The 25429-nt window shown below is 39.3% G+C and overlaps 1 protein-coding gene and 1 pseudogene across 17 annotated transcripts in view; one reads left to right on the top strand and one right to left on the bottom strand.

Annotated features, from left to right (window-relative positions):
• The window catches only part of CPEB3 (cytoplasmic polyadenylation element binding protein 3), a 243785-nt gene that overhangs the window by 124362 nt on the left and 93994 nt on the right, over positions 1-25429 (top strand). For 9 of the 17 annotated variants that reach the window (XM_074002203.1, XM_074002202.1, XM_074002200.1 and 6 more), the window contains 2 exons: positions 15459-15626; positions 17453-17542. In XM_074002203.1, coding sequence (XP_073858304.1) covers positions 15459-15626; positions 17453-17542 — 258 coding nt within the window. Of the gene's footprint in view, positions 1-1837; positions 1862-15458; positions 15627-17452; positions 17543-25429 lie in introns of all 17 variants that reach the window. The other 8 variants (XR_012417948.1, XM_045361193.3, XM_045361192.3 and 5 more) reach the window with 1 other exon arrangement.
• Positions 22866-23930, bottom strand: LOC102127069 (eukaryotic initiation factor 4A-I-like; annotated as a pseudogene).

The raw sequence follows: 25429 nt of genomic DNA, 5'->3' as shown, positions 1-25429 counted from the left end.
TCCACCTCCCGGGTTCAAGCAATTCTCCTGCCTCAGTCTCTTGAGTAGCTGCGACTACAGGCGCCCGCCATCACGCCTGACTAATTTTTGTATTTTTAGAGAGATGGGGTTTCACCATGTTGGCCAGGCTGTTCTCAAACTCCTGACCTCAGGTGATCTGTCCACCTTGGCCTCCCAAAGTGCTGGGATTACAAATGTGAACCACTGGGCCCGGTCAGAAATAGTTTTCTTTAATGCTTAATATAATACACTGTAAATATAACCCCAAAGTATCTTCCTTCTTCAGTATAAGCTAGTTGTGTGACATTTTACACTTTTATTTATTTACTTATTTATTTTTATTTATTTATTTTGAGACAGTCTTGCTCTGTCGCCCAGGCTGGAGTGCAGTGGCGTGATCTCAGCTCACTGCAACCCCTACCTCCCAGGTTGAAGCGATTCTTCTGTCTCAGCCTCCTGAGTAGCTGGAATTACAGGCATACGCTACCATGCCCAGCTAATTTTTTGTATTTTTAGTAGAGATGAGGTTTCACCATGTTTGCCAGGCTGGTCTAAAACTTCTGACCTCAAATGATCCTCCTGCCTTGACCTCCCAAAGTGCTGGGATTACAGGTGTGAGCCACTACACCCAGCCTGTTATGCTTTTAAGAAATGGATTAACCTCTAAATCGTTTTAAAAAACAGAACCTGGCCAGGCGTGGTGGCTCACGCCTGTCATCCCAGGACTTTGGGAGGCCGAGATGGGCAGATCACTAGGTCAGGAGATCGAAATACAAAAAATTAGCCAGGCATGGTGGTGGGCGCCTGTAGTCCCAGCTACTTGGGAGGCTGAGACAGGAGAATGGCGTGAACCTGGGAGGCGGAGCTTGCTGTGAGCCGAGATTGCACCACTGCACTCCAACCTGGGTGATGAGCAAGACTCCATCTCAAAAAAAAAAAAAAAAAAAAAAAAAAAAAAAAAAAAAAATGGAGCCTGAGGTTTCAAATTTGAGAAACTTTCCACTCTGAAAATCATTTTACATGACAGGATTTTTAGCGATACATGACACCATAGTCTAGCTCTATTAAACACTATAACAATACATTCTATAGGGCTGGAGTTTTAAAGAGGAAGAAAACCTTTAAAGCACTGTATTATTAAGCATGGCCTGAGGTGGACCCAGTGCCTTAATCTTATTTTACTTTTGCAGTTTGTTTTGTAGATCAAAAAGATATTACATTCCCCCATCTGTAATACTGAGTGGAAAGTAAATGGAGAGAGTAAGATAAACTTTACTGAGAATTGTACAGAAACACATTCTGTAAAGTAACAGCTGGTTGTATGAAATTTCTGTACATTTTTCAGGGGAATCTATGAAGAGAGAGAGAGAGAGTGTGTGTGTGTGTGTGTTTAGGGGGAATGTGTGTGTAGTAAGAAATTCAGAGTGACCACTACATGGTACAGTTTTTAGTTATTTAGAATGAATAATTTTTTCTTATCTGGTGGTAAGCTAAAGTACAAATGAAGATTTACAAATCAGTTTTTTAAAGTACTCTATGTCTGATATACATAATAGGCTCCAATATAAACCCTCATAAGACTTCTGAAACATCCATTGTATCTGTTCCAGTGGCTGCCACATCCAGTTAAATTTCTTTTTAAGATTGTGATTTAGCTTGTACTTCATAAAGGTTTTTTTTAAAAAATATAGTGTTTGCAGTCAAGTTGAACAGTATCTTCATATCAATTAAATAATTCCAAGAATACATAGAAAAGCTTTGTGTGAATTTTTTTTTAATTTCTAAATTCACCATTTTGATACAAATACCCATGGTTTTCTTCTATGTTTACATGCAGCCAGGAGCTATGGGCGGAGACGAGGTAAATTTTTTTTTTTTTAATGAGATCTTTTGCTTGCCAAATTGTGAGTAAATATGAGTGTGTTTATGTGTGTGTGTATTTATACCTGTGTGTGTGTAAAACAATAATTATTATATGGTGTGATGTTCTATCTTATTTTAGCAAAATAATTTATCACTTTCATTAAAATTACTTTTTGTTGTTAGTTGGTAATTTGTTCTTTTAATTATAAAAAAGATATAGCAAAGACTATTTCTCCTTAAAGTTTTTTGTTATATAGCTTATTGTGAATAAACATGAGGAAATAAAGGCCAAGCATATGTATTTTTCTGCCCTGTATTCATTGTGTTCTTTTCATACAACTTGGAAGGCAGAACTTGGTTTTGGAGGGCAATTTTTGATCTTATTAGGTTGGCTGGTGAATTTTTTTCTGTTATATTCAGAGTCAGATTTACCCCGGAGGTAAATGAAGCTTAAGTTTCAGGGCCTCTCACTTGCTTAGACTCCTTCCAAAGTCTACCTAATTTTTGTGTTCTTTTTCTTAAAGAGGGACCCCAAAATAGGCTTTGGTCCCCATAAAACCTGCATTCTCTCCTGGTTATACCCAAACGAAGCAATACGACTTTCATTTGTGTAATGCTGTAACTGTTCTAAAGCATTTCCTATATCTGTAGTTTTTTCAAATAATTTTACGAAGTAGCTAGGAGAAGCCGGATGTAGTAGAAAGCATATGGGACTTAGGGTCAGACACGTAGGTTGTAATCACTGACTTATCATTTAGATTTGGTATGCTTATCTGTAAATTATGAGGTAATAAAACCAGTCTTGTCCTACTTCAGAGTATTAGTAAAGTTTTAGTTTAAAAAAAAAAAAAAAAGGGAAATGAAAAGCTATCCATGTAAATTAAAAGTATTCCAGAAATGTAAGTTACTTTGGTGCTCATTTGCAGAAGCTGAAGGAGAAGTAGTAATTGACTTGCTGTGTGACCAAGTTAAAGCCAGAGTCAAGATCACAATCTGTGTCTTTTGGCTCTTTATTTGCTAATGTTTACCATTCATCAGGCTGTCTCTGACTTTGTAGTTGAGTCATGAAGAGAAGATAATGATGCTAAATTCAGAGTATTTTATTATGCTATTTAAAAAAATATTACAAATATTTTCTGCCTATGCTTATCCAAACAGTACTTTTATCATTTCTTTCGCAGCAAATATTTGTTGAATGAGTGACTATTGGCAGAAGCTAATATGTATGTACAGTGGATCATACAGTCCTTTTGCTTTTCATCATCATGTGGAAAAACATTTGTGTAAATTATTATTTTCTATCCATGGAAATAAATATCATTAAATTTTATTGCCTTCTTTTTAAATTTAAAAAAGTTAAAGCCTAGAAATAATGTTATTAAGACATATTTTGTACCATATTTGTTTCATGTTGCTAGAAAAATGATCGCTGTCAGGAAAAAAAGGAAATGGACTATTTTATATAGAAAATAGACACCATCTGGAGAATAGACAGCAGGGACTGACTTTTCCTCTTCTCACGTGCTAATCAGTCACCAGATCTTTTCAAGTTTTTCCCTCTCGTTTTCTCAGGTTTTGTCCTTCTCATTTCTGCTATTTTTGTTTCTCCTGTTCCATTTCTACAGCTTCATCTTTCTGAAACACCACTTTGTCTATGTTAACCCCATTGTCAATTCAGGGTCCCCATGATCTGGCCTCTGCCTCTTTTACCAACGTCATTATCTTCATTTTTCTCACCTCATCTTCCCCTGACCAATCTATTTGCTTTCCCACTGTCTGGCCATACAGGTCACCCTTCCTCTCATCTATGTATCTAAGGACTATCCTTATTTTACTAGTTCAAACCTAACCCTTTCCAGGAAGCCTTCCCCAGTTTCTTACAGACCGTGTTTTCGTCTGATTCTGTTGTCTTGCATTTTTCCTGCCTTTTCTGTATGCCCTGATTCTTCAACTGGGATAAGTTCTTTGAGGATAGTTGTCTTTAGTGCCTAACACTGGGCCGTATGTATAGTTAGCACTTATTAAGTGCTTATTGATAAGGATTATTTTGAAATAACACCCTACATTTATGCAGAGCAGAGTTTGGCATCATATTTTTTAAAAATTATTTTATTTTTATAAATAATAGCATATTAATACTATACATCAAGAATATAAAGTCACTTATAGTTTCCAAGCTTCTGAAAAAAATACTCATCCTTTTTTCATTTTACTTTCTCCCTATCTATTTGTGAGGTTGATTTTCTTGTTCTCAGAAGTCACTGTCTTCTTAGTATGAGGTGCTATACTAAATATTTCCTAGAATGACTTGGTCCCTGCTCTTGGTCTGCAGTTTGATAGGTATAGATGAAGAAGAGAATGATGAGAGAGAGAAAGAGAGAAGCACAAATGCTAAAAGACTGAATGTTGGCTTTCTGTAATAAAAAAGAATGGACAGAAAATGTTTTGTCCATGTTTTCAATAAGTATTTCATTTCCAAAGCTGAAAAAGAAGTCATCTTCCTTAAATGTAATGATATAACCATATGGGATGAAGTATGTCTAGATCTCATATCTAGAACGCTCATTCTCTGAAATGTATTCATTTGAGCCAACTCTGCATAATATACTTCTGAGGAATTGGCACACGTCCTCATGCTTATTTTTTCATGTGATCAGGGATTAAATTAATTTTTGATCCCTTTCCTCTAATTAACATTTAGACTTGCCCAAAAAGCATAAAAATTAAGCTTGCTGATGTACGTTACTTCCCTCTACCTATGATTAGGAATAGAACTGGAGCTATAGCTCATTTTCTACGTGTTACATAAACACATTGGTAAATTTTTTTCTTTTTTTGAGACAGAGTCTCACTTTGTCGCCCAGGCTGGAGTGCAGTGGCATAATCTTGGCTCACTGCAACCTCCGCCTAATGGGTTCAAGCGATTCTCCTGCCTCAGCCTCCCAAGGAGCTGGGACTACAAGCTTGCACCACCATACCTGGCTAATTTTTGTATTTTTAGTAGACATGGGGTTTCACCATATTGGCTAGGCTGGTCCTGAACTCCTGGCCTCAAGCCATCCGCACGTCTCCCAACATGCTGGGACTACAGACATGAGCCACCGCACCTGGCCATGTTGGTAAATTTTCTAGGAACAGAAAAAAAGGGAATGTAATGTATGTGAAAGTTTTGAGTTCTATTGGCCAGTGGACTTTTACACCTCTCCTGATAAGTGTGAAAAGTTTCCTGGGATAAGTAGTATTTCAGGACCTATTTGGATAATGGAATAGGAATGGGAAGCAAGACATTCTAGTATGTATTTCTCCTTAGAAGAAAGCTTAAAGATGAGATTGCCATGACCAGATGCTTAGAGTACATATCTCTGAGTGTATGCTGTGGGGCCAGCTGGAGAGGAGAAGCTGGTAGTAAGACGATCTATGCTGCCTTAATGAATGTTTTTGAAACAGAAAGTGAAACTCCTGGACACAGATATTGTCAGGCTTTAGAAAGAGGGTTTTATGATAAAGTAATGAAAGCAGGAGATAACTTGAACATCAGCTCAAGGCTTGGATGGGGGCATTGAAGGTGGACTCTTAGCAAACCAAGTGCTTCTAGTAATGTAGTTGAAGCAGTAATAATGAGAAATGAGAAGAATTATATGTAAAAGAATAAGATTTGAAAATAAATATCAGTTATGTATAGTTTAAAAATACCCAATTTATATCTATTTTTATTTTGTTCCAGTAGACAAACCTTGATTTCATTTGTGGAATAAGAATCACACCAAAGAATCTTACCATTTTTCTTTGGTAGTATTCTGCCTTTGATAAGCTTTAATATGTGTCTTCCTATACAACTGCAACCGCTGTTAGAAACTAGTCTACCAGGTAGTGTCACTTAAGACTTTTGCCTACACATTTAATATATGCTGTGCTTTTCATTTCACATGAGAATGAATTTTTATGGTCTCCATGAAACTCTTGTCCATAAGTGGACATGTTGGCTATGCCAGTATTTTTGATGTTTAACAGAATTTCCTAGTTATAGAGCAGTAAGGAGAATATGAAAGGTCCTTTTAACAATGCAAATGAGAAAATACAACTAGTCTACCAGGTAGTGTCATTTAAGATTTTTGCCTACATATTTATATTGTGCTTTTCATTTACATGAGTATGAGTTTTTATGGTCTCCGTGACACTCTTGTCCATAAGTAGACATGTTGGCTATGCCAGTATTTTTGTTTTTGTTTTTTGCTTTTTGAGATGGAGTCTCGTTTCATTGCCCAGGCTTGAGTACAGTGGCGCAATCTCGGCTCACTGCAACCTCCACTTTCCTAAGTTCAAGCAATTCTTCTGCCTCAGCCCCCCAGAGTAGCTGGGATTACAGGCACGCACCACCATGCCTGGCTAGTTTTTGTATTTTTAGTAGAGATGGGATTTCTCCTTGTTGGCCAGGCTGGTCTCAAACTCCTGACCCCAGGGGATCTGCCCACCCCAGCCTCCCAAAGTGCTCGGATTATAGGCGTGAGCCACCATACCTGGCTCATGCCAGTATTTTTGATGTTTAACAGAATTTCCTAGTTATAGATCAGTAAGGAGAATATAAAAGGTCCTTTAAACAATGCAAATGGAAAAATACAAAGAATGATTAGAGTTACTGCTATAAATGTACTCCTGCATATATTTAGTTCATAAAAATATATTGATATTAATTGGTTACTTAATTGATAACAAAAGTTCTAAAATCCAATCAGACAAACTTGTGTGCTGAGTTGAAGTTGAGTATTTCTGTCAAAAGCCTGCTTAAGGGAAGAGAGATCAGCTATTCCAGTGAGACCATGCTAGAAGCATACCATCCTGCTAATTCAAATCCAGTTGTATGAGCTTGCTTGTTTAAGGGTATGGATGATTCTAGAATAAAACATGGACATGAATCGGAGAATTTTCTGAATGTTCATGGTTATAATATCTGAAAATGTTACTGCTCATAGTAATAGGAAAATTTGAGCACAGACAATAGTGAGGGGAAGATGACTAGTTTTTCACTTTTATGGGAAGTTAATCTGGGAGGGACCAAAAGAAAGACTGAAGGAGGGATTTTCTGGGCCTTACACCCAAATTTTGCTCATTGAGTGTTTTCATACCTGTATTGTACTAGACTCCAGATGTGGTCTCTGACATTGCTTAATGGTCAGTCTAGTAGGGAGAGAGAGAATAAATAAGTGAAACTAATATTTTTATTCTTAACAGTCGTGATACATACTAGGCAGAAAAGAATAGGGGAGTCCCTCCAAGGTAGGGAGGTCACCTCTGAAGAGGTGATATTTAAACAAACTGAAAGGATGGAGGGACAGCTATCTAAAACTTTTTTTTTTATTAAGGAAATTTTCAGATATATACAAATATAGAATACTTTAATGACCACCAATATATCCATCATCAGCTTCAATTATTATCAGCATTTTTGCCAGTTTTGTTTCATGTATTCTCTTCCCTTTCTCCCCAGGAATATTTTAAAGGGAATTTCAGGTATTATGAGACAGATAGCTAGTTTAAAAGGGGAAGGTGGAAGGAACTGCATTTGTAAAAGGCTTGAGGCAAAGTACAGATACATGCTACAACATAAACCTCGAAAACATTACACTAAGTGAAAGAAGCCAATCTCAAAAGTCACATATTTGTGTGATACCGTTTATATGAAGTGTCCAGAATAGACAGATGTATTGAGACAAAACGGGGATTAGTGGTCGCCTAGGGCTGAGAGATTGGGGGAAAACGAAGAGGGACTGCTAATGGATTAAATGGATCAATTTGGATTAAATGGATCAATTGTATAATATGAGAATTATATTTTGAAAAAGTCATGTTTCTTTAAAAAAAAAAAAGGCTTCAGGCAAGAAAGGGCTTACTTTGAGGAAGCCTAGAATGGCTGATACTTGGTAGGTGATGGAGGAGTATGTCTTAAGATGAGTTTGGAGGAAAGAAAGAATCTGATCTTGCTGGACATTAGCTCCTGGTAAGGATTTTGAACTTGGTCCAAGTACAAGAGGAAATCTTTGAAGCTTTAAAGCAAGGTCAAATGATTGGATTTATGTTTTTTAAAAGAGCACATCTGGTTGCTGTTTGGAGTGGAGTGGAAAGAGAAGTGGGTTGCCTGGTTAGGAGGCGATATTAAGCATGAGATGAGGATAGTTAGGATAGGGTGATGGCCGTGGAGTTGGAGAGAAGTGAACAAATTAAAGATATATCTTGGAGAATGGGATCAACAGTGGCATTTAACAGATGGTGTCAGGTTGCTGAATTAACCTTGGAGAGTAAATAAGAAGGAAAACTCAGAAATGATTTTGAGATTCTGGCTTGAGTGATTGGGTTAATTGTAATGCCACATATTGAAATGGGACTGGGAGAGAATAAGTTTAAGGTAGATGTCAAAAGTTCACTTGTAAACACATTAAGTTTGTGATGCCTAAGAAATACCAGATATTAATATGAAGTAAATCTATATTTATGTAAGATTTCTGTGTAATAAAAGGGATTCTCCTGTCCGCAGGGATCTGAAAGCCTGTCATCTAGTTAAACTCTCTCATTATGCAAATGAGACCATAAGTGAAATGTTTTTTGTTCAAAATCACATACTGGACACTAGGCTGGAAACTATCTTGACTTCTAGGGAATATATATGTATTTTATGAGGGAGTTATGCCTCATAATTCCTTTTTCTTAAACCCCCAAAGTGACTGATTTCTGAGCTACTTGCAAGACTAAAATGAAAAGAGTCAGGCTTGGAATAGAAGTGCTGGGCCAGAGGTACCCTGGAGCTGCTGGAGTGATGGCAGAGGCCTTGGTGGGAGCTCAGAGGTGAGGTCCTAGCAGCTTTGACAGCATAGTTTGGCCAATAGACTTTTGTTTTTCCATCATTTGCTGAAGGAAAGGGAACCTTCTGGGGAGGAATTATCTTGGACAAGCCTTCCATGCTTAACTAATGCTTTGCAAGTCTTCTATTTGGCACTTTTCCTACAAGCTCGTTTGGTTTTAAGCCATCTCCACATTCAGAGATGATTTGTCCAATTACTGGACCACAAACTAATTGTAGATAGTAATTGAAATAGATATCAGAGAACCAGACCATTGGTGGAAAGCCAAATGGCCAACTTGCAGCATTTGAGAAACCTTTCTCCTGCTTTTATTGAAATATTGAATATACATATTTTATGTGGCAGTATCATGGTGTTCTAAAGCAGATTTATATTCTCCTCACATAGAAATATAATTTTTGATAAGTAATGTGGCTTGCTTAACACATTTTGGTATTGGAAATGTTTTCCTTAAAAAAAAGAAATATGTCAGAGAGATGCTAGTTAGTGAAGCAAGACTCCTCTTGGGGCACTATTTAGGTGCAGCCTCTTAAATTTTCAGTTTCTAGTAACACATGTCCAGGAACTAAAATTTTCCCGACTTCTCAGGGATGATTTGTTTTGGAGATGGATTTATGCCAATCAAATGAATGCATGAATACCACCCTCTCAAGGGATTACTGGACAAATCAGAATACCACTGTTTTCTCATGAGCTGGATGTATATAGAAATAAAATTTCAGTAACTGACTGTCTACAAGCTCAAGAATCACCCCTTCACAATAGCAGAGTCCTGAATTTAACAATAGTCCTTCAAGAGCTTATAATAAGAGCATAGGGGCCAGAAGCGGTGGCTCATGCCTGTGATCCCAGCACTTTGGGAGGCCCAGGCAGGAAGATCACTAGAGCCCAGGATTCAAGACCAACCTGGGCAACCTAGTGAGACCCCATCTCTATATTTAAAAAAAAAAAATGAGAGAGAGAGCGAGCAGAGGGAAATAGATTATTTTCAAGCTCTGGAAATACCAGGTGAACCATTCTGTCCCCTGGAGGAATAAGCCTACATAGTATGATAAAGTTATCGTATCTCCTGTTGGTCTGCACTGGGTAAACACTACAAGCTCTTACTCTACAATTCTGTCTTTTAAATCCTTTCTGCAGACTTCTTGTTCTGCCAACACTTCAGGCAGTCACGTTACAGTAAGGATGAGTAGGTTATAGATTTTACATTCCAGTGTTGAGAATATACTTTCCTTAACTTGATTGAACTCGGATATTTCCCAGGGCTGCATATACTTCACACAAAATATCTCTTTTAATGGCTGCCTGTAGCAGACAAATAATCTCCACCTCAGTGATTCTTAAACTTGAGCATAGGAATCACTGGGGAAATTTGTGTGAATTCAGATTTTCAAGCCTGACCCCCACAGATTCAGATTAGTAGATCTAGCGATTGGGCTCTCATACCTATATTCTTAATTATTACCCACACTTAGAGAAATATCATTTATGCGTTAGTTCTTAGCAGTTTCATTTCCAAGGGCAACTTTATTGTATTGCTAAAGTCTCTAGTACTCTCAATACTAATAGACAGAGGTTTGGTTTTAAAACCTTGGGAAATTTCTTAATTACCCATAACCACTTAATAAAACTGTCCAAATTTTTACAACTCTTGATTTTGTTTTCTTTGCCAAAATACTCTGAGCTGTGGTTATGTTGACCATGCAGAAAGTTCTTTTTGTGCCAGAATGTCTTCCACATCTGCTTCTTCTCTTTCACTGCTCTGATTCAAGACTTCCTCATGTCTCATCTGGACAGTCACAGATTTCTTCAGACTCTCACCTCATCCACCCCCTCCCTAAGTTCAAAATGTTGGTGGAAGTAATAGAAGTTATGGTAGGATTTTGGTTAGAGGACTAACATGGTCATAGATATCTTAGAGAAGTCATTCTGACAGGACAGAAGATCGATTGGGTGAGAATATCATGGTCTCTATGGAGTTAGTGTAGTTCAAAAAAAGCTACTATTAGAGCTGGGCACAGTGGCTCACACCTGTAATCCCAGCACTTTGGGAGGCAGAGACAGGCAGATCACTTGAGGTCAGGAGTTCGAGACCAGTCTGGCCAACTTGGCGAAACCCTGTCTCTACTAAAAATAGAAAAATAAGCCGGGTGTGGTGGCACATGCCTATAATCCCAGCTACTGGGGAGGCTGAGGCAGGAGAATCCTTTGAACCTGGGAGGCAGAGGTGGCAGTGAGCCAAGATTGTGCCACTGCACTCTAGCTTGGGTGACAGAGCGAGACTCTGTCTCAAACAACAACAACAACAACAACAACAACAAAACAAAAAAAAACAGTATTCAAATAAATATTAAATTCGAAAAGTGGGAAAATAATTTTTTCCATTTTGTAATGTAGAACATTAATGCCTGACCAAATAAAAGCAATAGGAGGCCAGGCACGGTGGCTCACGCCTATAATCCCAGCACTTTGGGAGGCCGAGACGGGCGGATCACGAGGTCAGGAGATCGAGACCATCCTGGCTAACACGGTGAAACCCCGTCTCTACTAAAAATACAAAAAAAAAAAAACCTAGCTGGGTGTGGTGGTGGGTGCCTGTAGTCCCAGCTACACAGGAGGCTGAGGCAGGAGAATGGCGTGAACCTGGGAGGCGGAGCTTTCAGTGAGCTGAGATTGCGCCACTGCACTCCAGCCTGGGCGATAGAGCGAGACTCCGTCTCAAAAAAAAAAAAAAAAAAAAAAAAGCAATAGGAAAGGTCTCAGTTTTCTAGGACATGATTACATCTCTGTCATTCTCACACCTGTGTATTGTGTTTCATCATAGATTTGCAGCCACATGCTTTTGCACATACTGTTTTCCTTCCCTGGATGCTGCCTCATATTTAACATTTTTGGTGTGCCTTTTATGTGACCTAATTAGGGCAGGAAGATACAGTGGTGAACAAGATTAAATTGGTCCCATCCTAATAGAGTTTTCAATTTAATAGGGTTAGGGAAAGAGATACTCAATAAAAACGCATCCAAATGGTATAATGGTCCTTGGGGAAAGTGTTAGGAAGGAGAAGTACAGGGAGCTGTGTGTGGATAGAAAAGGGAATCTAACCTAATCTAAAGGCTTAGGAGAGTTTGACCTGAGGAAGACTTTTCAGCTGAGACCTGAAGAATTAGTAGGAATTAATTAGAAAATTGGAGAGTTGAAAAGGGTATGTTTGTTTTAGGTAGAGGGAACACATTGTCCTCATGGCCTGCAGCAAGGAGGAATAATCGGAAATACGAAAGAGGTCTGTGTGATTGGCAGTTAGTGAGCAAGAGGGAGAGGCAGCAACTGTGATGTAGAAGAGGTGTGCAGAGGTCTTGCAGTTGACAGTAATTTTTTAAAAATTTATCCAAAAAGTAATGGGAAATCATTGAGGGCTTTTGAGGATGGGATGAGGAGTGTGCTTACATGTTCAAATTAATGTTTGACAATGGTACCTTTGGCTGTTTTGTGGAGAAAGCATTGTGGGGTACAAGGTAAAAGTCAGTAGACTAAACAGACTATTTAAGACTAATTCAAGAGATGGATTTGACATGGAGTGTAAGAGAAAGGGAGATGCCAAGGATGATTTCTAGGTTTCTGGATTGAATCCAGTGTGGATAATCAGCATTTTTATTGAGAGTTTAGGGACTACTAGAGAAGGAGCAATTTTGGAGGGAAAGATCAAGAGCTGTTTTGACAGTACTTGCTCTGTGGCTTCTTGTTCTTTTACTTCAGAAATTCCCATTCTGACAAGATTCTGCTCAAAATTGCCCTCCTGTGAAAATACTCTAAAAATCTCTCCCCGCCCATCTCCAGAAGGGTAGTAAATTGTGCTCTTGTGTCACTTGGTAAAGTCTTCTCTTAGCGTATCTGTTTTATAATTATTTATGTACTCGCCTGTCTCCCCCACCAGACTGTGATTTCTTTGGCAAGGAAGTATCTTATTTGTTCGGTGTCACTGAAATATGGGTGAATATTTCCTCAAGTGTTTTCCACTGAGTTTTGTATAGTGAAAGGTTACTTTAACATCTGGGTAATGCTGGCGTAAATTAATGTTGGTTTTTTTTGTTTTTTGGTTTTTGGTTTTTTTGAGACAGAGTCTCGCTCTGTGCCCAGGCTGGAGTGCAGTGGCGCCATCTTGGCTCACTGCAAGCTCCGCCTCCTGGGTTCACGCCATTCTCCTGCCTCAGCATCTCCGAGTAACTGGGACTACAGGTGCCCACCACCACGCTCGGCTAATTTTTTGTATTTTTAGTAGAGACGGGATTTCACCGTGGTCTTGATCTCCTGACATCATGATCTGCCCGCCTCGGCCTCCCAAAGTGCTGGGATTACAAGCGTGAGCCACCACGCCCGGCAATTTTTTTTTTTTTGAGACGGGGTCGCACTGTGTCACCCAGGCTGGTGTGCAGTGGTGCGGTCTTCAGCTCACTGCAACCTCTACCTTCTGGACTCAAGTGATCCTCCCACCTCAGCTTCCCCAGTAGCTGGGACTACAGATATGCATGACCATGCCCGGCTAAGTTTTGTATTTTTTGTAGAGACGGGGTTCACCATGTTGCCCAGGCTGGTCTTGAACTCCTGGAATCAAGTGATCCACCTGCCTCGGCCTCCCAAAGTGCTGGGACTACAGGCATGAGCCACCATGCCTGGCCAGTTAATGTTTCTTTACTGTAGAACTTTTCATAGCCTTTTATTTTCTGAGGTGGAAAGGCATAACATATGCATTTTTTTTCCCAGCTTATTTATTTTCCCCTTCCCCAGCTCTTGTTTTCTGAGTATCTAATGTTACTAGTGTTGAAGGTAAGAGGTGGAGTTAGGAACACTCAGTGGGAAATGCTGATTTGCGCATGTGCCTGACACTGAGTAGGCATGTAATTCACTGAGTGTGGTCTATGGAATAAAGCAAACCTGTCAGCTCTAGGAGAATGTCACTGGATGTTTTTGGGAAGCTCTTTTTGCTTATAGTTGCTGCAAATGTATTTCTTTCACCCCCAGTGATCAAAACAAACATCAAGGGATGAGAATTTACTGTCTATTGTTTGTTGCTGCCAGGCTAAAAAAGATAGGTGGCATGAGATGACAGATTTTGTTCTGTTTCTTTGTAGCTAAGCTGGGGAAAACTGAACAAAAAATTCTTTGGTCTTTTTATTTAACTCCTAGCATTATAACAGTGTCTTTCTTACACTAACTGAGTTGTTCACGAAATAACCAGAGTTATATTAATAACTTTAACTTTTTTGTAAAAGAATTACATGTTCAGTATTTTTCTAAGGGCTATTGATAGAATGGCTGTTGTGACACAAAAAACCTAGGTTTCAGGGAAATAAAGATGGATAGACTAAATGGGGAAGACACTGCTCTTTTTTTTTTTTTTTTTTTTTTTTAAGAGTATATGAATTTACTTTAGAGGGGAATTTTCCTTTCCCCCCCAAAAGTTAGTGTGCTCTAATGATTCATTTTTAGAGTGGAACCTAGTGGAAAGTTTTACTAGGAAGTCACTGACTCAAACAGGAAATATATTTGATTTTAAATTTAGATTTTATTTTGTAATGCCAAATGGCATTATTGTATTACATTTACTGCTGGTAAATTTACTGCTGACTCTAACTGTGGTATCTTTCTTATAGTCATGTGGAGTGAGTAGGTACTTTTGCTCTACAAACTTTATTTGGCTTTAAAGTTAATGAAAATAATTCTTTTTTCATTTCTTTTTATATATTTTTTGAGTGATATAAAATATAGCCTAAATTGGTAGGGTTAAGGGTTTCATAACCACATCCACATTTATACTCCCACATCTTAAGTTATGTGTTTTCATTTATTTACCCTGTCCTTTATTATTGCATATGTTTATTTCCAAATTGGAGTAGCTTGGAATGACAAGGAAAACTTGATGATCTTTAGTTCTGCTATTAGAAAAGAAGTTATCAGCCTCTGTCACCAGTTTTGTATTCCCTTGGCTATCAGGACCACTCTTTAGAACTAAACCTCTGAGGATACTGTAAAGAGCAGGTAAAAATCTGTGGATAGAGATTACTTTGTCCATTTATTTTAAGAAATGACTAAAGAAAGAAAAGCTGCTGAATATACTCCTAGTAGCTATGATAGAGACTGAATGAGTAAAATGTAGTGATTTTTTAGCAAGGAAACCACTGAAATTTTGATGCTTTTTTTTTTTTTTTTTTTTTTTTTTTGAGACTGAGTTTCACTCTTGTCACTCGGGCTATAGTGCAATGGCACGATCTTGGCTCACTGCAACCTCCACCTCCCGGGTTTGGGTTCAAGCGATTCTCCTGCCTCAGCCTCCTGAGTAGCTGGGATTACAGGCATGCACCACCATGTCTGGCTAATTTTTATATTTTTAGTAGAGACAGGGTTTTGCCATGTTAGCCAGGCTGGTCTCGAACTCCTGACAGGTGATGCACCCACCTCAGCCTCCCAAAGTGCTGGGATTACAGGCATGAGCCACCATGCCCACCTGGACGATTCTTTTTCTTTAGTTAGCAATCTGGTCGTCCCAAGGCTGTGCATACCCTCACACAAAAATGATGATAAAAAGTTATCTAGATCTGGTAATCTTCAGTCCTGGTAATCTTGGAAAAGTCACAGCTCAGGACACTTTTGTTTTGTATGCTTCTCTCTGCACTTCGGGCTTCTAAGAGAGCATTTATTGTCCTAGAAAATCATTTTAATTATAGAAACTCCCACATTTGTTTCAGGTCGATCTTCTCTCTTTCCCTTTGAAGATGCCTTCCTGGACGACAGCCACGGCGATCAGGCCTTGTCATCTGGCTTAAGTTCTCCCACTCGCTGTCAAAATGGGGAACGAGTAGAACGCTACTCTAGAAAGGTGTTTGTTGGAGGCCTTCCTCCTGATATTGATGAAGGTACTATGCATTCATTAATGATTTTGCAAAGGCTGAGTTTGTTCTTTGTGTGTTCTGACCCTGCCTCTCCTCTCCAAGTCAACTTTAGGACATTTATATCTTAGTGTATAGGAGGTGAGGCTATTTGGTAGATTAGAAAGTAATAGTCTATTATTGTACTAAGTACTTCATGTTACATTATCTCATTTAATCCTCATAGCTATCTTATAAGGATATCCTAGCATCTCCATTTTATAGATAAGGAAACTGAGGATCAGAGAGAAATAATTTGTTCAGGGTTATATAGCTGATGGTGCAGTTACAACTCAAATTCAATTAGATTCCAGAGCTTTTGCTTATGTCCATCACACCAGACCATCTCACATTTTAATATAAATACTGGCCAGTGCAGTGGCTCATGCCTGTAATCCCAGTCCTTTGGGAGGCCAAGGTGGGAGGATTACTTGAGCCCAGGGGTTCAAAACCAGCCTGGGCAACATAGCAAGACCCTGTCTCTACAAAATAAAAAGATTAGCCGGGTATGGTGGTGCATGCCTGTATTCCCAGCTACTTGGGAGACTGAGGTGGAAAGTCACTTGAGCTCAGGAGTTTGAGGTTACAGTGAGCTGTGACCACACCACTGAACTCCAGCCTGGGTGACAGAGTGAAACCCTGTCTCATAAGTAAATAAATAAATAAAAACAAATACCTATTTAAAAAAGCATAATCCCCCTCTTTAAAAGAATGAAAATGAATTTGAATTTTTCTTAATAATAGTTTTGAGATGCTATCAGTCCAAAAGTGAGTGTTCACTTATGCCTAAAGCCAGTTTATTTTAGCACACAGTAAGTTGTCAATAAATATTTGTTGAAAGGATGAATGAAATAAAATTGTGACAAAGTTAACTTAAGCAAAAAACAACTCTAGTTCCAGTAGGCTTTGGGTCTGATATAAAAATACTGTCTGATATTCTAACAGTCTTGTTTTTCCAGCATTTTTCTGGCTATGACACACTTCTAATTTATCATGATTTCCTTTTTTCATGGTGAGAGGAGAAAAGTCTCAAAAAGTAGTGTTATTTTAGACTAACTACATTAAAGTTATACATAGCTGAATGCTTATTTTCCTCCAAATTGTTCTTGGATTCATATTAATCTCATCTATTGATTAGATTTTCTTCAAGACAATTCTTAAGATCATGGCTGAGAAAGTGGTACCCTAAACCTGAGTAGGAGCCAGGTTATAACCTCTGCTTTGGGTCATATGTCAGAAGGAAAATATAAATGTGTTGATCTATAATTTTTGATATATTTTCTATATAGGGTATGTAATATGTAGTTATTAAAGATAGTATTGGCTGTCAACATTTTCTTATCACTCAATGGAATTACCTACTTATTGCCCCTACTCCTCACCAAAAGAATCATATCTATTTCTTAAATAATCTTAGAGGTTCCATACAAGTGAAACCATATTTTAAATATTTTCTGTATCTTACTTTCTTCCTAAAAATCAGAGAACATTCCTATTTTTAGAATCTATTTGACATAGAAGTCACCTTAGTTTAATATGAGATATTTTTCTTCCAAATTCTTTATGTCAAGTTTATTGGCAGTGAAAAGAAATGAATTATAGTTAGAAACACACTTTACATGATTAAAAATGAATAACCAAATGTACACCCAAGCAATGGTATTTCACTTAGTAGGTTTCACTTCTGTAAAAATGCTTTAGAAAACAACCCTCAAAACATTTTTTTAAACTAAAAAGACATGTTTTGTGCTATTCTGGTTTTCTGATTGCAATATTTTTTTCTCTTTTGCTAAGATTCTTTCTTTGTTTTGTAGATGAGATCACTGCCAGCTTTCGCAGGTTTGGACCTCTCGTGGTAGACTGGCCTCACAAAGCTGAAAGCAAGTCGTATTTTCCTCCTAAAGGTAATGCTCTTAGAATGTCTCCACTGCCTGCCTGTTGGAGAGATAGCATGACAGTTCAATAAAAGGCAGCCTTTTACTGGTTGAATTTAGCTGTTGAATTTTAGCTATTGAATTTTTTCAATAGCTGTTGAATTTTTTCCCCCAATTAGGAAAACATTTTAACGTTTATCATCCTTTTGTGTATTACGTTTCCACTTAGAGACTCTTCCCCAGAAGCACACTGATGGTTTCATGGCACCGATTTTATTGACAGTGAGACCCTGGGAGTCTGTTGTTGATGAGCCTCCTGCTAATTTTCATTATTTTGAAAGAAAAGATCTAGGGTTTTGAGGAATGTCAGCAATGGTAAAGAAAAAGATTATTTAGGGTCAGATTTTATTTGCATTCCATAACCCTATGGTTTTATAGATTTTGTAAACCCCAAACGTGGGAAACCTAGTGGCTAAAGAATGGCATTGTACAAAATTATTTTTATCCACATCTGTATCTTAAGTGACTTAGCCTGTTTGGGAGTGGAGGGCAAACTAGCAAAAGACTCTCCGTATGACCCTGCTTCTGTGATTTTTGGGGAGGCTCATTTGATAATTTATGAGGGCATGAAAATATATTGCTTTGTTCCTAGTTTGTCATTTCTGCAGAATCTAGGGAACTTTACTGGTGATACTCACTTGGGTGTGTTCCTAGGTTTATATAGAAGAATGTTTTGGGTTAAAGGTTTTGTTTGTTACATTTGTAGATAGGTTTCAAGAATACATTTCATTTCAGATAAATGGCTTTTTAATACATATTATTGTGTAATATTACCCAGCACAAAAAGATGGAGTGAAAATACTTGTCCTTCCTGTGCCTCATAAATGAATCAAATTATAGCTTAACCTGAGGAAGGCAAGTGGCTTCCTTTTATGTCCTGTTTATTAGGTTTCTTTGTCAGTTGTACTTCTCCAATTATCACTCTCTTTATAACCCACAAAAATAAGTTAATACAGAGTTGCTTGTTCTTTTTTTTTTTTTGAGACAGAGTCTCGCTCTGTTGCCCAGGCTGGAGTGCAATGGCGCGATCTCGACTCCTGCAACCTCCACCTCCCAGGTTCAAGCGATTCTCCTGTCTCAGCCTCCTGAGTAGCTGGGATTACAGGCACGCGATACCAGGCCTGGCTAATTTTTGTATTTTTGGTAGAGACGGGTTTTCACCATGTTGGCCAGGCTGGTCTCAAACTCCGCCCACCTCAGCCTCCCAAAGTGCTGGGGTTACAGGCATGAGCCCCCGTGCCTGGCGGTTGCTTATTCTTAACAATCTTTTGTTAATTCCAGAAAAATTTGTAAGTTAAAAATATTAAGTTTATAGTAATCAGAAAAGATGATCATCATGCTGATTGTTTCGGTGAAAGAATATGTTCATCACACTATGGTGCAAGTATTATATTATGTAATGATACACGTATGAAATATGTTACTAGCGATGCTAGTTATTTGATGCATCAGGGTAGTTTTTTTTTGTTTTTTTTTTGTTTTTTCAGTGAATGAATGTGTTCACCACATTGTGGTGTAAGTAACATACTCTATAAAATGACGTGCATAAAATATTTTTCTGACCTGCCTGGTAAAGATGATGAAACCCTGTCTCTACTAAAAATACAAAAATTAGCTGGGAGTGGTGGTGGGTACCTGTAATCCTAGCTACTCGGGAGGCTGAGGCAGAGAATTGCTTGAACCGGGGAGGCAGAGGTTGCAGTGAGCCGAGATCACACCATTGCACTCCAGCTTGAGCGACAGAGTGAGACTCCTTCTCAAAAAAAAAAAAAAAGTTCTAAGAGTGATAGTTACAAAAAAATGCTGAGAAAGTTATAAAAATAATTCTGACATAAAAGCCATTAGATGATCACGGTAGAAAGTAAAAATGAAGATAAACATGTATGTGGTCATGTTTAAAGGAAATTATCCCAGTCTACCTCTACTTGAGATTATCACTGTATACATTTTGCTAAATATCCTTCTGAAATCTCTTTATAAATATATACATTTATGTGAAATTTTGAATTATACTATATATGCTGTTTTATAACCTACATTTCCCTCCTTAGCAATGTTAACATCTTTCTATAACAAACCTACATTATCCTTAATGACCTTAGTTTATTTAATTAAGCCTCTTGATGGCATGTAAGTTGCTTCCAGTGGCTTTCTTTCATAAATCCTGCTATATCCTTGTGCCTTTAACTTTTTGCCCTTTTATAATTACCTCTGTGGGTAAATTTCTCGAAGCGAACTTCCATGTTCATACAGATTGCCAGAATGCACTAAGAAGGCTCATATACATTTATGTTCCCATTGATAGTACCAAATTTGCAAAACTATGTACATTTTTTTGAGACAGGGTCTCACTCTGTCGCCCAGGCTGGAGCGCACAATCTTGGCTCACTGCAGTCTCCACCTGTTGGGCTCAAGTGATCCTCCCACCTTAGCCTCCCGAGTAGCTGGGATCACAGGCATGTGCTACCTACCACGCCTGGCTAATTTTTGTATTTTTGACAGAGGCGGGGTTTTGCCATGTTGCTCGGGCTGGTCTCAAACTCTTGAGCCGAAGCAGTCTGCCTGCCTTGGTCTCCCAAAGTGCTGGGATTACAGACATGAGTCACCGTGCCAAGCCCAAAACTAAGTTTTATTGAGGCTTTTTCAATCGTTGCCAATCTGATGGCTAAACTGACAACTTTTTTTTTTTAAATCTTGCTAACTATATACTTCATCCATTTTAATTTTGGGGTATTTGTCTTTTTGTAAAGACTCCTTTTTTTAATTTTTATTTTTTACAGGTACCTAGTAGATATATATTAATATATTTATGGAGTACATGAGGTTTTTTTTTTGTTTTTTTTTTTTGCTTTGTTTTTTTTTTTTGACAGCATCTCACTCTGTTGCTCTAGCTAGAGTGCAGTGGTATGATCTCGGCTCACTGCAACCTCTGCCTCCTGGGTTCAAGCAATTTTCCTGCCTCAGCCTCCCGAGTAGCTGGGACTACAGGCGTGTGCCACCACACCCGGCTAAGTTTTGTATTTTTAGTAGAGACAGGTTTTCACCATATTGGCCAGGCTCTTCTCGAACTCCTGACTTCATGATCCGCCTGCCTTGGCCTCCCAAAGTGCTGGGATTACAGGTGTGAGCCACCGTGCCTGGCCAAGATATTTTGATATAAGCATACAGTAAGTAAAATCACATCAGGGTAAATGGGGTATCCATCACCTCAAGCATTTATCATTTCTTTCTGTTATAAACATTCCAGTTATACTTTAGTTATTTAAAAATACACAGCAGGCCGGGCGCAGTGGCTCAAGGCTGTAATCCCAGCACTTTGGGAGGCCGAGACGGGCAAATCACGAAGTCAGGAGATCGAGACCATCCTGGCTAACACGGTGAAACCCCGTCTCTACTAAAAAAATACAAAAAATTAGCCGGGCATGGTGGCGGGCACCTGTAGTCCCAGCTACTTGGGAGACTGAGGCAGGAGAATGGCATGAACCTGGGAGGTGGAGCTTGCAGTGAGCCGAGATCACGCCACTGCACTCCAGCCTGGGAGACAGAGTGAGACTCCTTCTCAAAAAAAAAAAAAAAAATGCAGTAGATTATTGTTGACTGTAGTCACCCTGTTGTACTATCAAAGACCAGATCTTATTCATTCCATCTAATTATGTTTTTGTACCCATTAACCATGCCCACTTTTGCCTACCCACCCCCACCTTCTTTCCAGCCTCTGGTAACTTGCATCATTCTATTTTCTGTCATCATGAGTTCAATTGTTTTGATTTTTAGCTCTCATAAATGCATGAGACAATGGGAAGTTTGTCTTTCTGTGCCTGGCTTATTTTTTTAAACACATAATGTCCTCCAGTTCCATCCATATTGTTGCAGATGACAGGACTCTTTTCTTTTTTTTTTTAATGTCTGAATACCACTCCACTGTGTGTATGTACCACATATTCTTTTTTTTTTTTTTTTTTTTGGTGAGATGGAGTTTCACTCTTATTGCCTAAGCTGGAGTGCAATGGCACAATCTTGGCTTACTGCAAACTCCACCTCTGGGGTTTAAGAGATTCTCCTGCCTCAGCCTCCTGAGTAGCTGGGATTACAGGCATGCGCTATCATGCCCGGCTAATTTTGCGTTTTTAGTAAAGATGGAGTTTCTTCATGTTGGTCAGGCTGGTCTTGAACTCCCGACCTCAGGTGATCCACCTGCCCCGGCCTCCCAGAGTGCTGGAATTACAGGCGTGAACCACAGTGCATAGTCATGTACCACATATTCTTTATCCATTCGTATGTTGACAAATGGATAAAGGTTGTTTCGAAATCCTGGCTATTGTGAATAGTGCTGCAACAAACATGGGAGTACAGGTATCTATCTCTTTGATATACTGATTTCCTTTCTTTTGGTTATATACCTAGCAGTACGATTGATAGATCATATGGTAGCTCTATTTTTAGTTTTTTGAGGAACCTCCATATTGTTCTTCATAGTGGCTATACTAATTTATATTCCCACCAACAGCGCACAAGTGTTCCCTTTTCTTCACATCCTCACCAGCATTTGTTATTGCCTGTCTTTTGGATAAAAAACATTTTAACTGTGGTGAGATGATATCACATTGTAGTTTTGATCTGCCTTTCGCTGACGGTCAGTAATATTGAGCACTTTTTCATACATCTCTTTGCCATTTGTATGTCATCTTTTGAGAAATGCCTATTCAGATCTTCCCCTCAGCCTTTTTTTTTCCCTCAAAAAGTGACATTTATTCAAAAAAAAATTACAGGATGTCCATTCCTTGGCTCTCTTTCCTTCTGCCTCCTGCTGCTCCTCAGTTTCCCATGATTGAATCCTGGCTGGGGTTAGGTAGCAGGATAGCCCCTCAGATGAGGTCAGCAACATTGAGGGCCATCTGCTAAATGGAGGTGTTGTATAAGGTCTCAATTTCTTAGAGAGTCCTCTTGTCTTCTTCTGTCACCATGTTAATAGCCACACCCTTATGGCCAAACCGTCCACCTCAACCGATTCTGTGGATACAGTTTTCGTTGTTGGTGGGAAGGTCACAGTTGATAACTAAAGAAACCTGCTGCACATGAATGCTTCTGGCTGCAGGTCAGTGCTAATCAATACTCTGTGAGAGCCAGAACAAAACTCCCTCATGATCACATTTCATTCCTTTGGTCCATATCTCCATGCATGGCAGTGAAGTCCCAAGCATGCATCTTCTCAGTGAGCCAATCCACCTTCTTCTTCTTCTTTTTTTTTTTTTTTTTTTTTGAGACAGAGTCTTGCTCTGTCACCCAGGCTGGAGTGCAGTGGTGAGATCTCGGCTCACTGCAAGCTTCGCCTCCCGGGTTCATGCCATTCTCCTGCCTCAGCCTCCGAGTAGCTGGGACTACAGGTGCCTGCCACCACGCCCGGCTAATTTCTTTTTGTATTTTTAGGAGAGACGAGGTTTCGCTGTGTTAGCCAGGATGGTCTCAATCTCCTGAGCTCGTGATCCGCCTGCCTCGGCCTCCCAAAGTGCTGGGATTACAGGCGTGAGCCACTGCGCCCGGCCGAGCCAGTCTACCTTCTTGCCGGTGTTGATGAAGATGACTGCCTGGGTGACAGTCAGGGTTTCATACAAGTCACACAATGTGCTCAACTTCCACTCCTTATGTTCCACATTGATGTAGAATTGGTGGATCCCCTCCAGGATCAACTCTTCCTTCTTGACAGGAATCCAAATGGGGTCCCTCATGAACTTCTTGGTCACCTTAAGCACATCTGAAGGCCTTGTGTCTGATAGCAAAACCACCTGGGTGTTGCTGTTAAGCTTTTGGAATATATCATAGATTGAGTCCTTCAATCCATGGCTTAACATTTCATTGACTTCGTCCAGTACAAATATCTTGATGTATTTGGGAGACAGGTATCTCTGGTTAAGCATATCAGACACGTGACCAGGGATACCCACGATGATATGGGGAACTTCCACCTGCAGTTTCTGCACCTCAGCACGCACATTGGTGCCCCCAATACAGGCATGACAGGAGGCACCCATGTAGTCTCCTAGTGTCATGACCACCTTCTCTATCTTTTGAGCCAATTATCAAGTGGGTGCTAGAACCAAGGCCTGGGTAGTCTTTAGATCTAATTCAATCTACTGCAGAATTTATAAGGCAAAAGTGGCCATTTTCCCAGTCCCAGATAGGGCTTGAGTGATCACATCATAACCCTTGATACAAGAAGAGTGGCTCGCTGCTGGATGGCAGAGGACTTCTCAAAACCATAGGCATAGATGCCATGGAGGAGGAACTCCAAGAGGTTCATATCATCAAAACTGTCAGCAATCTCATTCCAGTTTCTCTCAATGATGCCTTCAGGCTCCATCTCATTGGGACTATTTTCTCTGGATCAGAACTGGGTGCAGTGGCTCACGCTTATAATCCCAGCACTTTGGGAGGCCAAGGTAGGCAGATCACGAGGTCAGGAGTTCGAGACCAGCCTGATCAACGTGGTGAAACCCCATCTCTACTAAAAATACAAAAATTAGCTGGGCGTGGTGGCCCACGCCTGTAACCCCAGCTACTCAGGAGGCTGAGGCAGGAGAATTGCTTGAATCTGGGAGACAGACTTTGCAGTTAGCCGAAATCGTGCCCCTGCACTCCAGCCTGGGTGGTAGAGCAAGACTCTGCCTTAGAAAAAAAGAAAAGAAAAGAAGTACTCACTCTCAGACATGATCCTTAGAAACTCCCTTTTGCCCATTTTTAAATCAGATTGTTAGTTTTTTTTTTTTCCTATTGAGTTGTTTGAGCTCTTTATATATTGTTATGAATCCCTTGTTAGATTGACAGTTTGTAACTATTTTCTCCCATTTTGTGGGTTGTCTCTTCACTTTGTTGACTGTTTCCTTTGCTGTGCAGAAACTTTTTAACTTGATGTGATCCCATTTGTCCATTTTGCTTTGGTTGTCTTTGCTTGTGAGATATTACTCAAGTAATTTTTGTGTCCAGACCAATGTCTTGGAGATTTTCCCCAATGTTTTTTGTTTGTTTGTTTGTTTGTATGTTTGTCTTAGTTTTTTTTTTAGTAGTTTCATAGTTTGAGGTCTTAATTTGAAGTTTTTTAAAATTATTATACTTTAAGTTCTAGGGTACATGTGCACAACGTGCAGGTTTGTTACATAGGTATACATGTGCCAGGTTGGTTTGCTGCACCCATTAACTCGTCATTTACAATAGGTATTTCTCCTAATGCTATCCCTCCCCCTGCTTCCAACCCCACGACAGGCCCTGGGGTGTGACGTTCCCCGCCCTTTGTCCAAGTGTTCTCATTGTTCAATTCCCACCTATGAGTGAGAACATGCGGTGTTTGGTTTTCTGTCCTTGTGATAGTTTGCTCAGAATGATGGTTTCCAGCTGCATCCATGTCCCTGCAAAGGACATGAACTCATCCTTTTTTATGGCTGCATAGTATTCTGTGGTGTATGTGTGCCACATTTTCTTAATCCCGTCTATCATTGATGGACATTTGGGTTTGTTCCAAGTCTTTGCTATTGTGAATAGTGCCACAATAAACATACGTATGCATGTGTCTTTATAGTAGCATGATTTATAATCCTTTGGGTATTTAGTAATGGGATCACTGGGTCAAATGGTCTTTCTAGTTCTAGATCCTTGAAGAATCGCCACACTGTCTGCCACAATGGTTGAACTAGTTTACACTCCCACCAACAGTATAAAAGCATTCCTATTTCTCCACATCCTCTCCAGCATCTGTTGTTTCCTGACTTTTTAATGATTGCCATTCTAACTGGTGTGAGATGGTATCTCATTGTGGTTTTGATTTGCATATCTCTGATGACCAGTGATGATGAGCATTTTTTCATG

The sequence above is a fragment of the Macaca fascicularis genome, chromosome 9 (genome assembly GCF_037993035.2).
Source record: "Macaca fascicularis isolate 582-1 chromosome 9, T2T-MFA8v1.1".
Classification (NCBI taxonomy): Eukaryota; Metazoa; Chordata; class Mammalia; order Primates; family Cercopithecidae; genus Macaca; species Macaca fascicularis.
The sequence above is the reverse complement of the archived record's forward strand: the minus strand, read 5'-3'. Positions and strand labels throughout refer to the sequence as shown.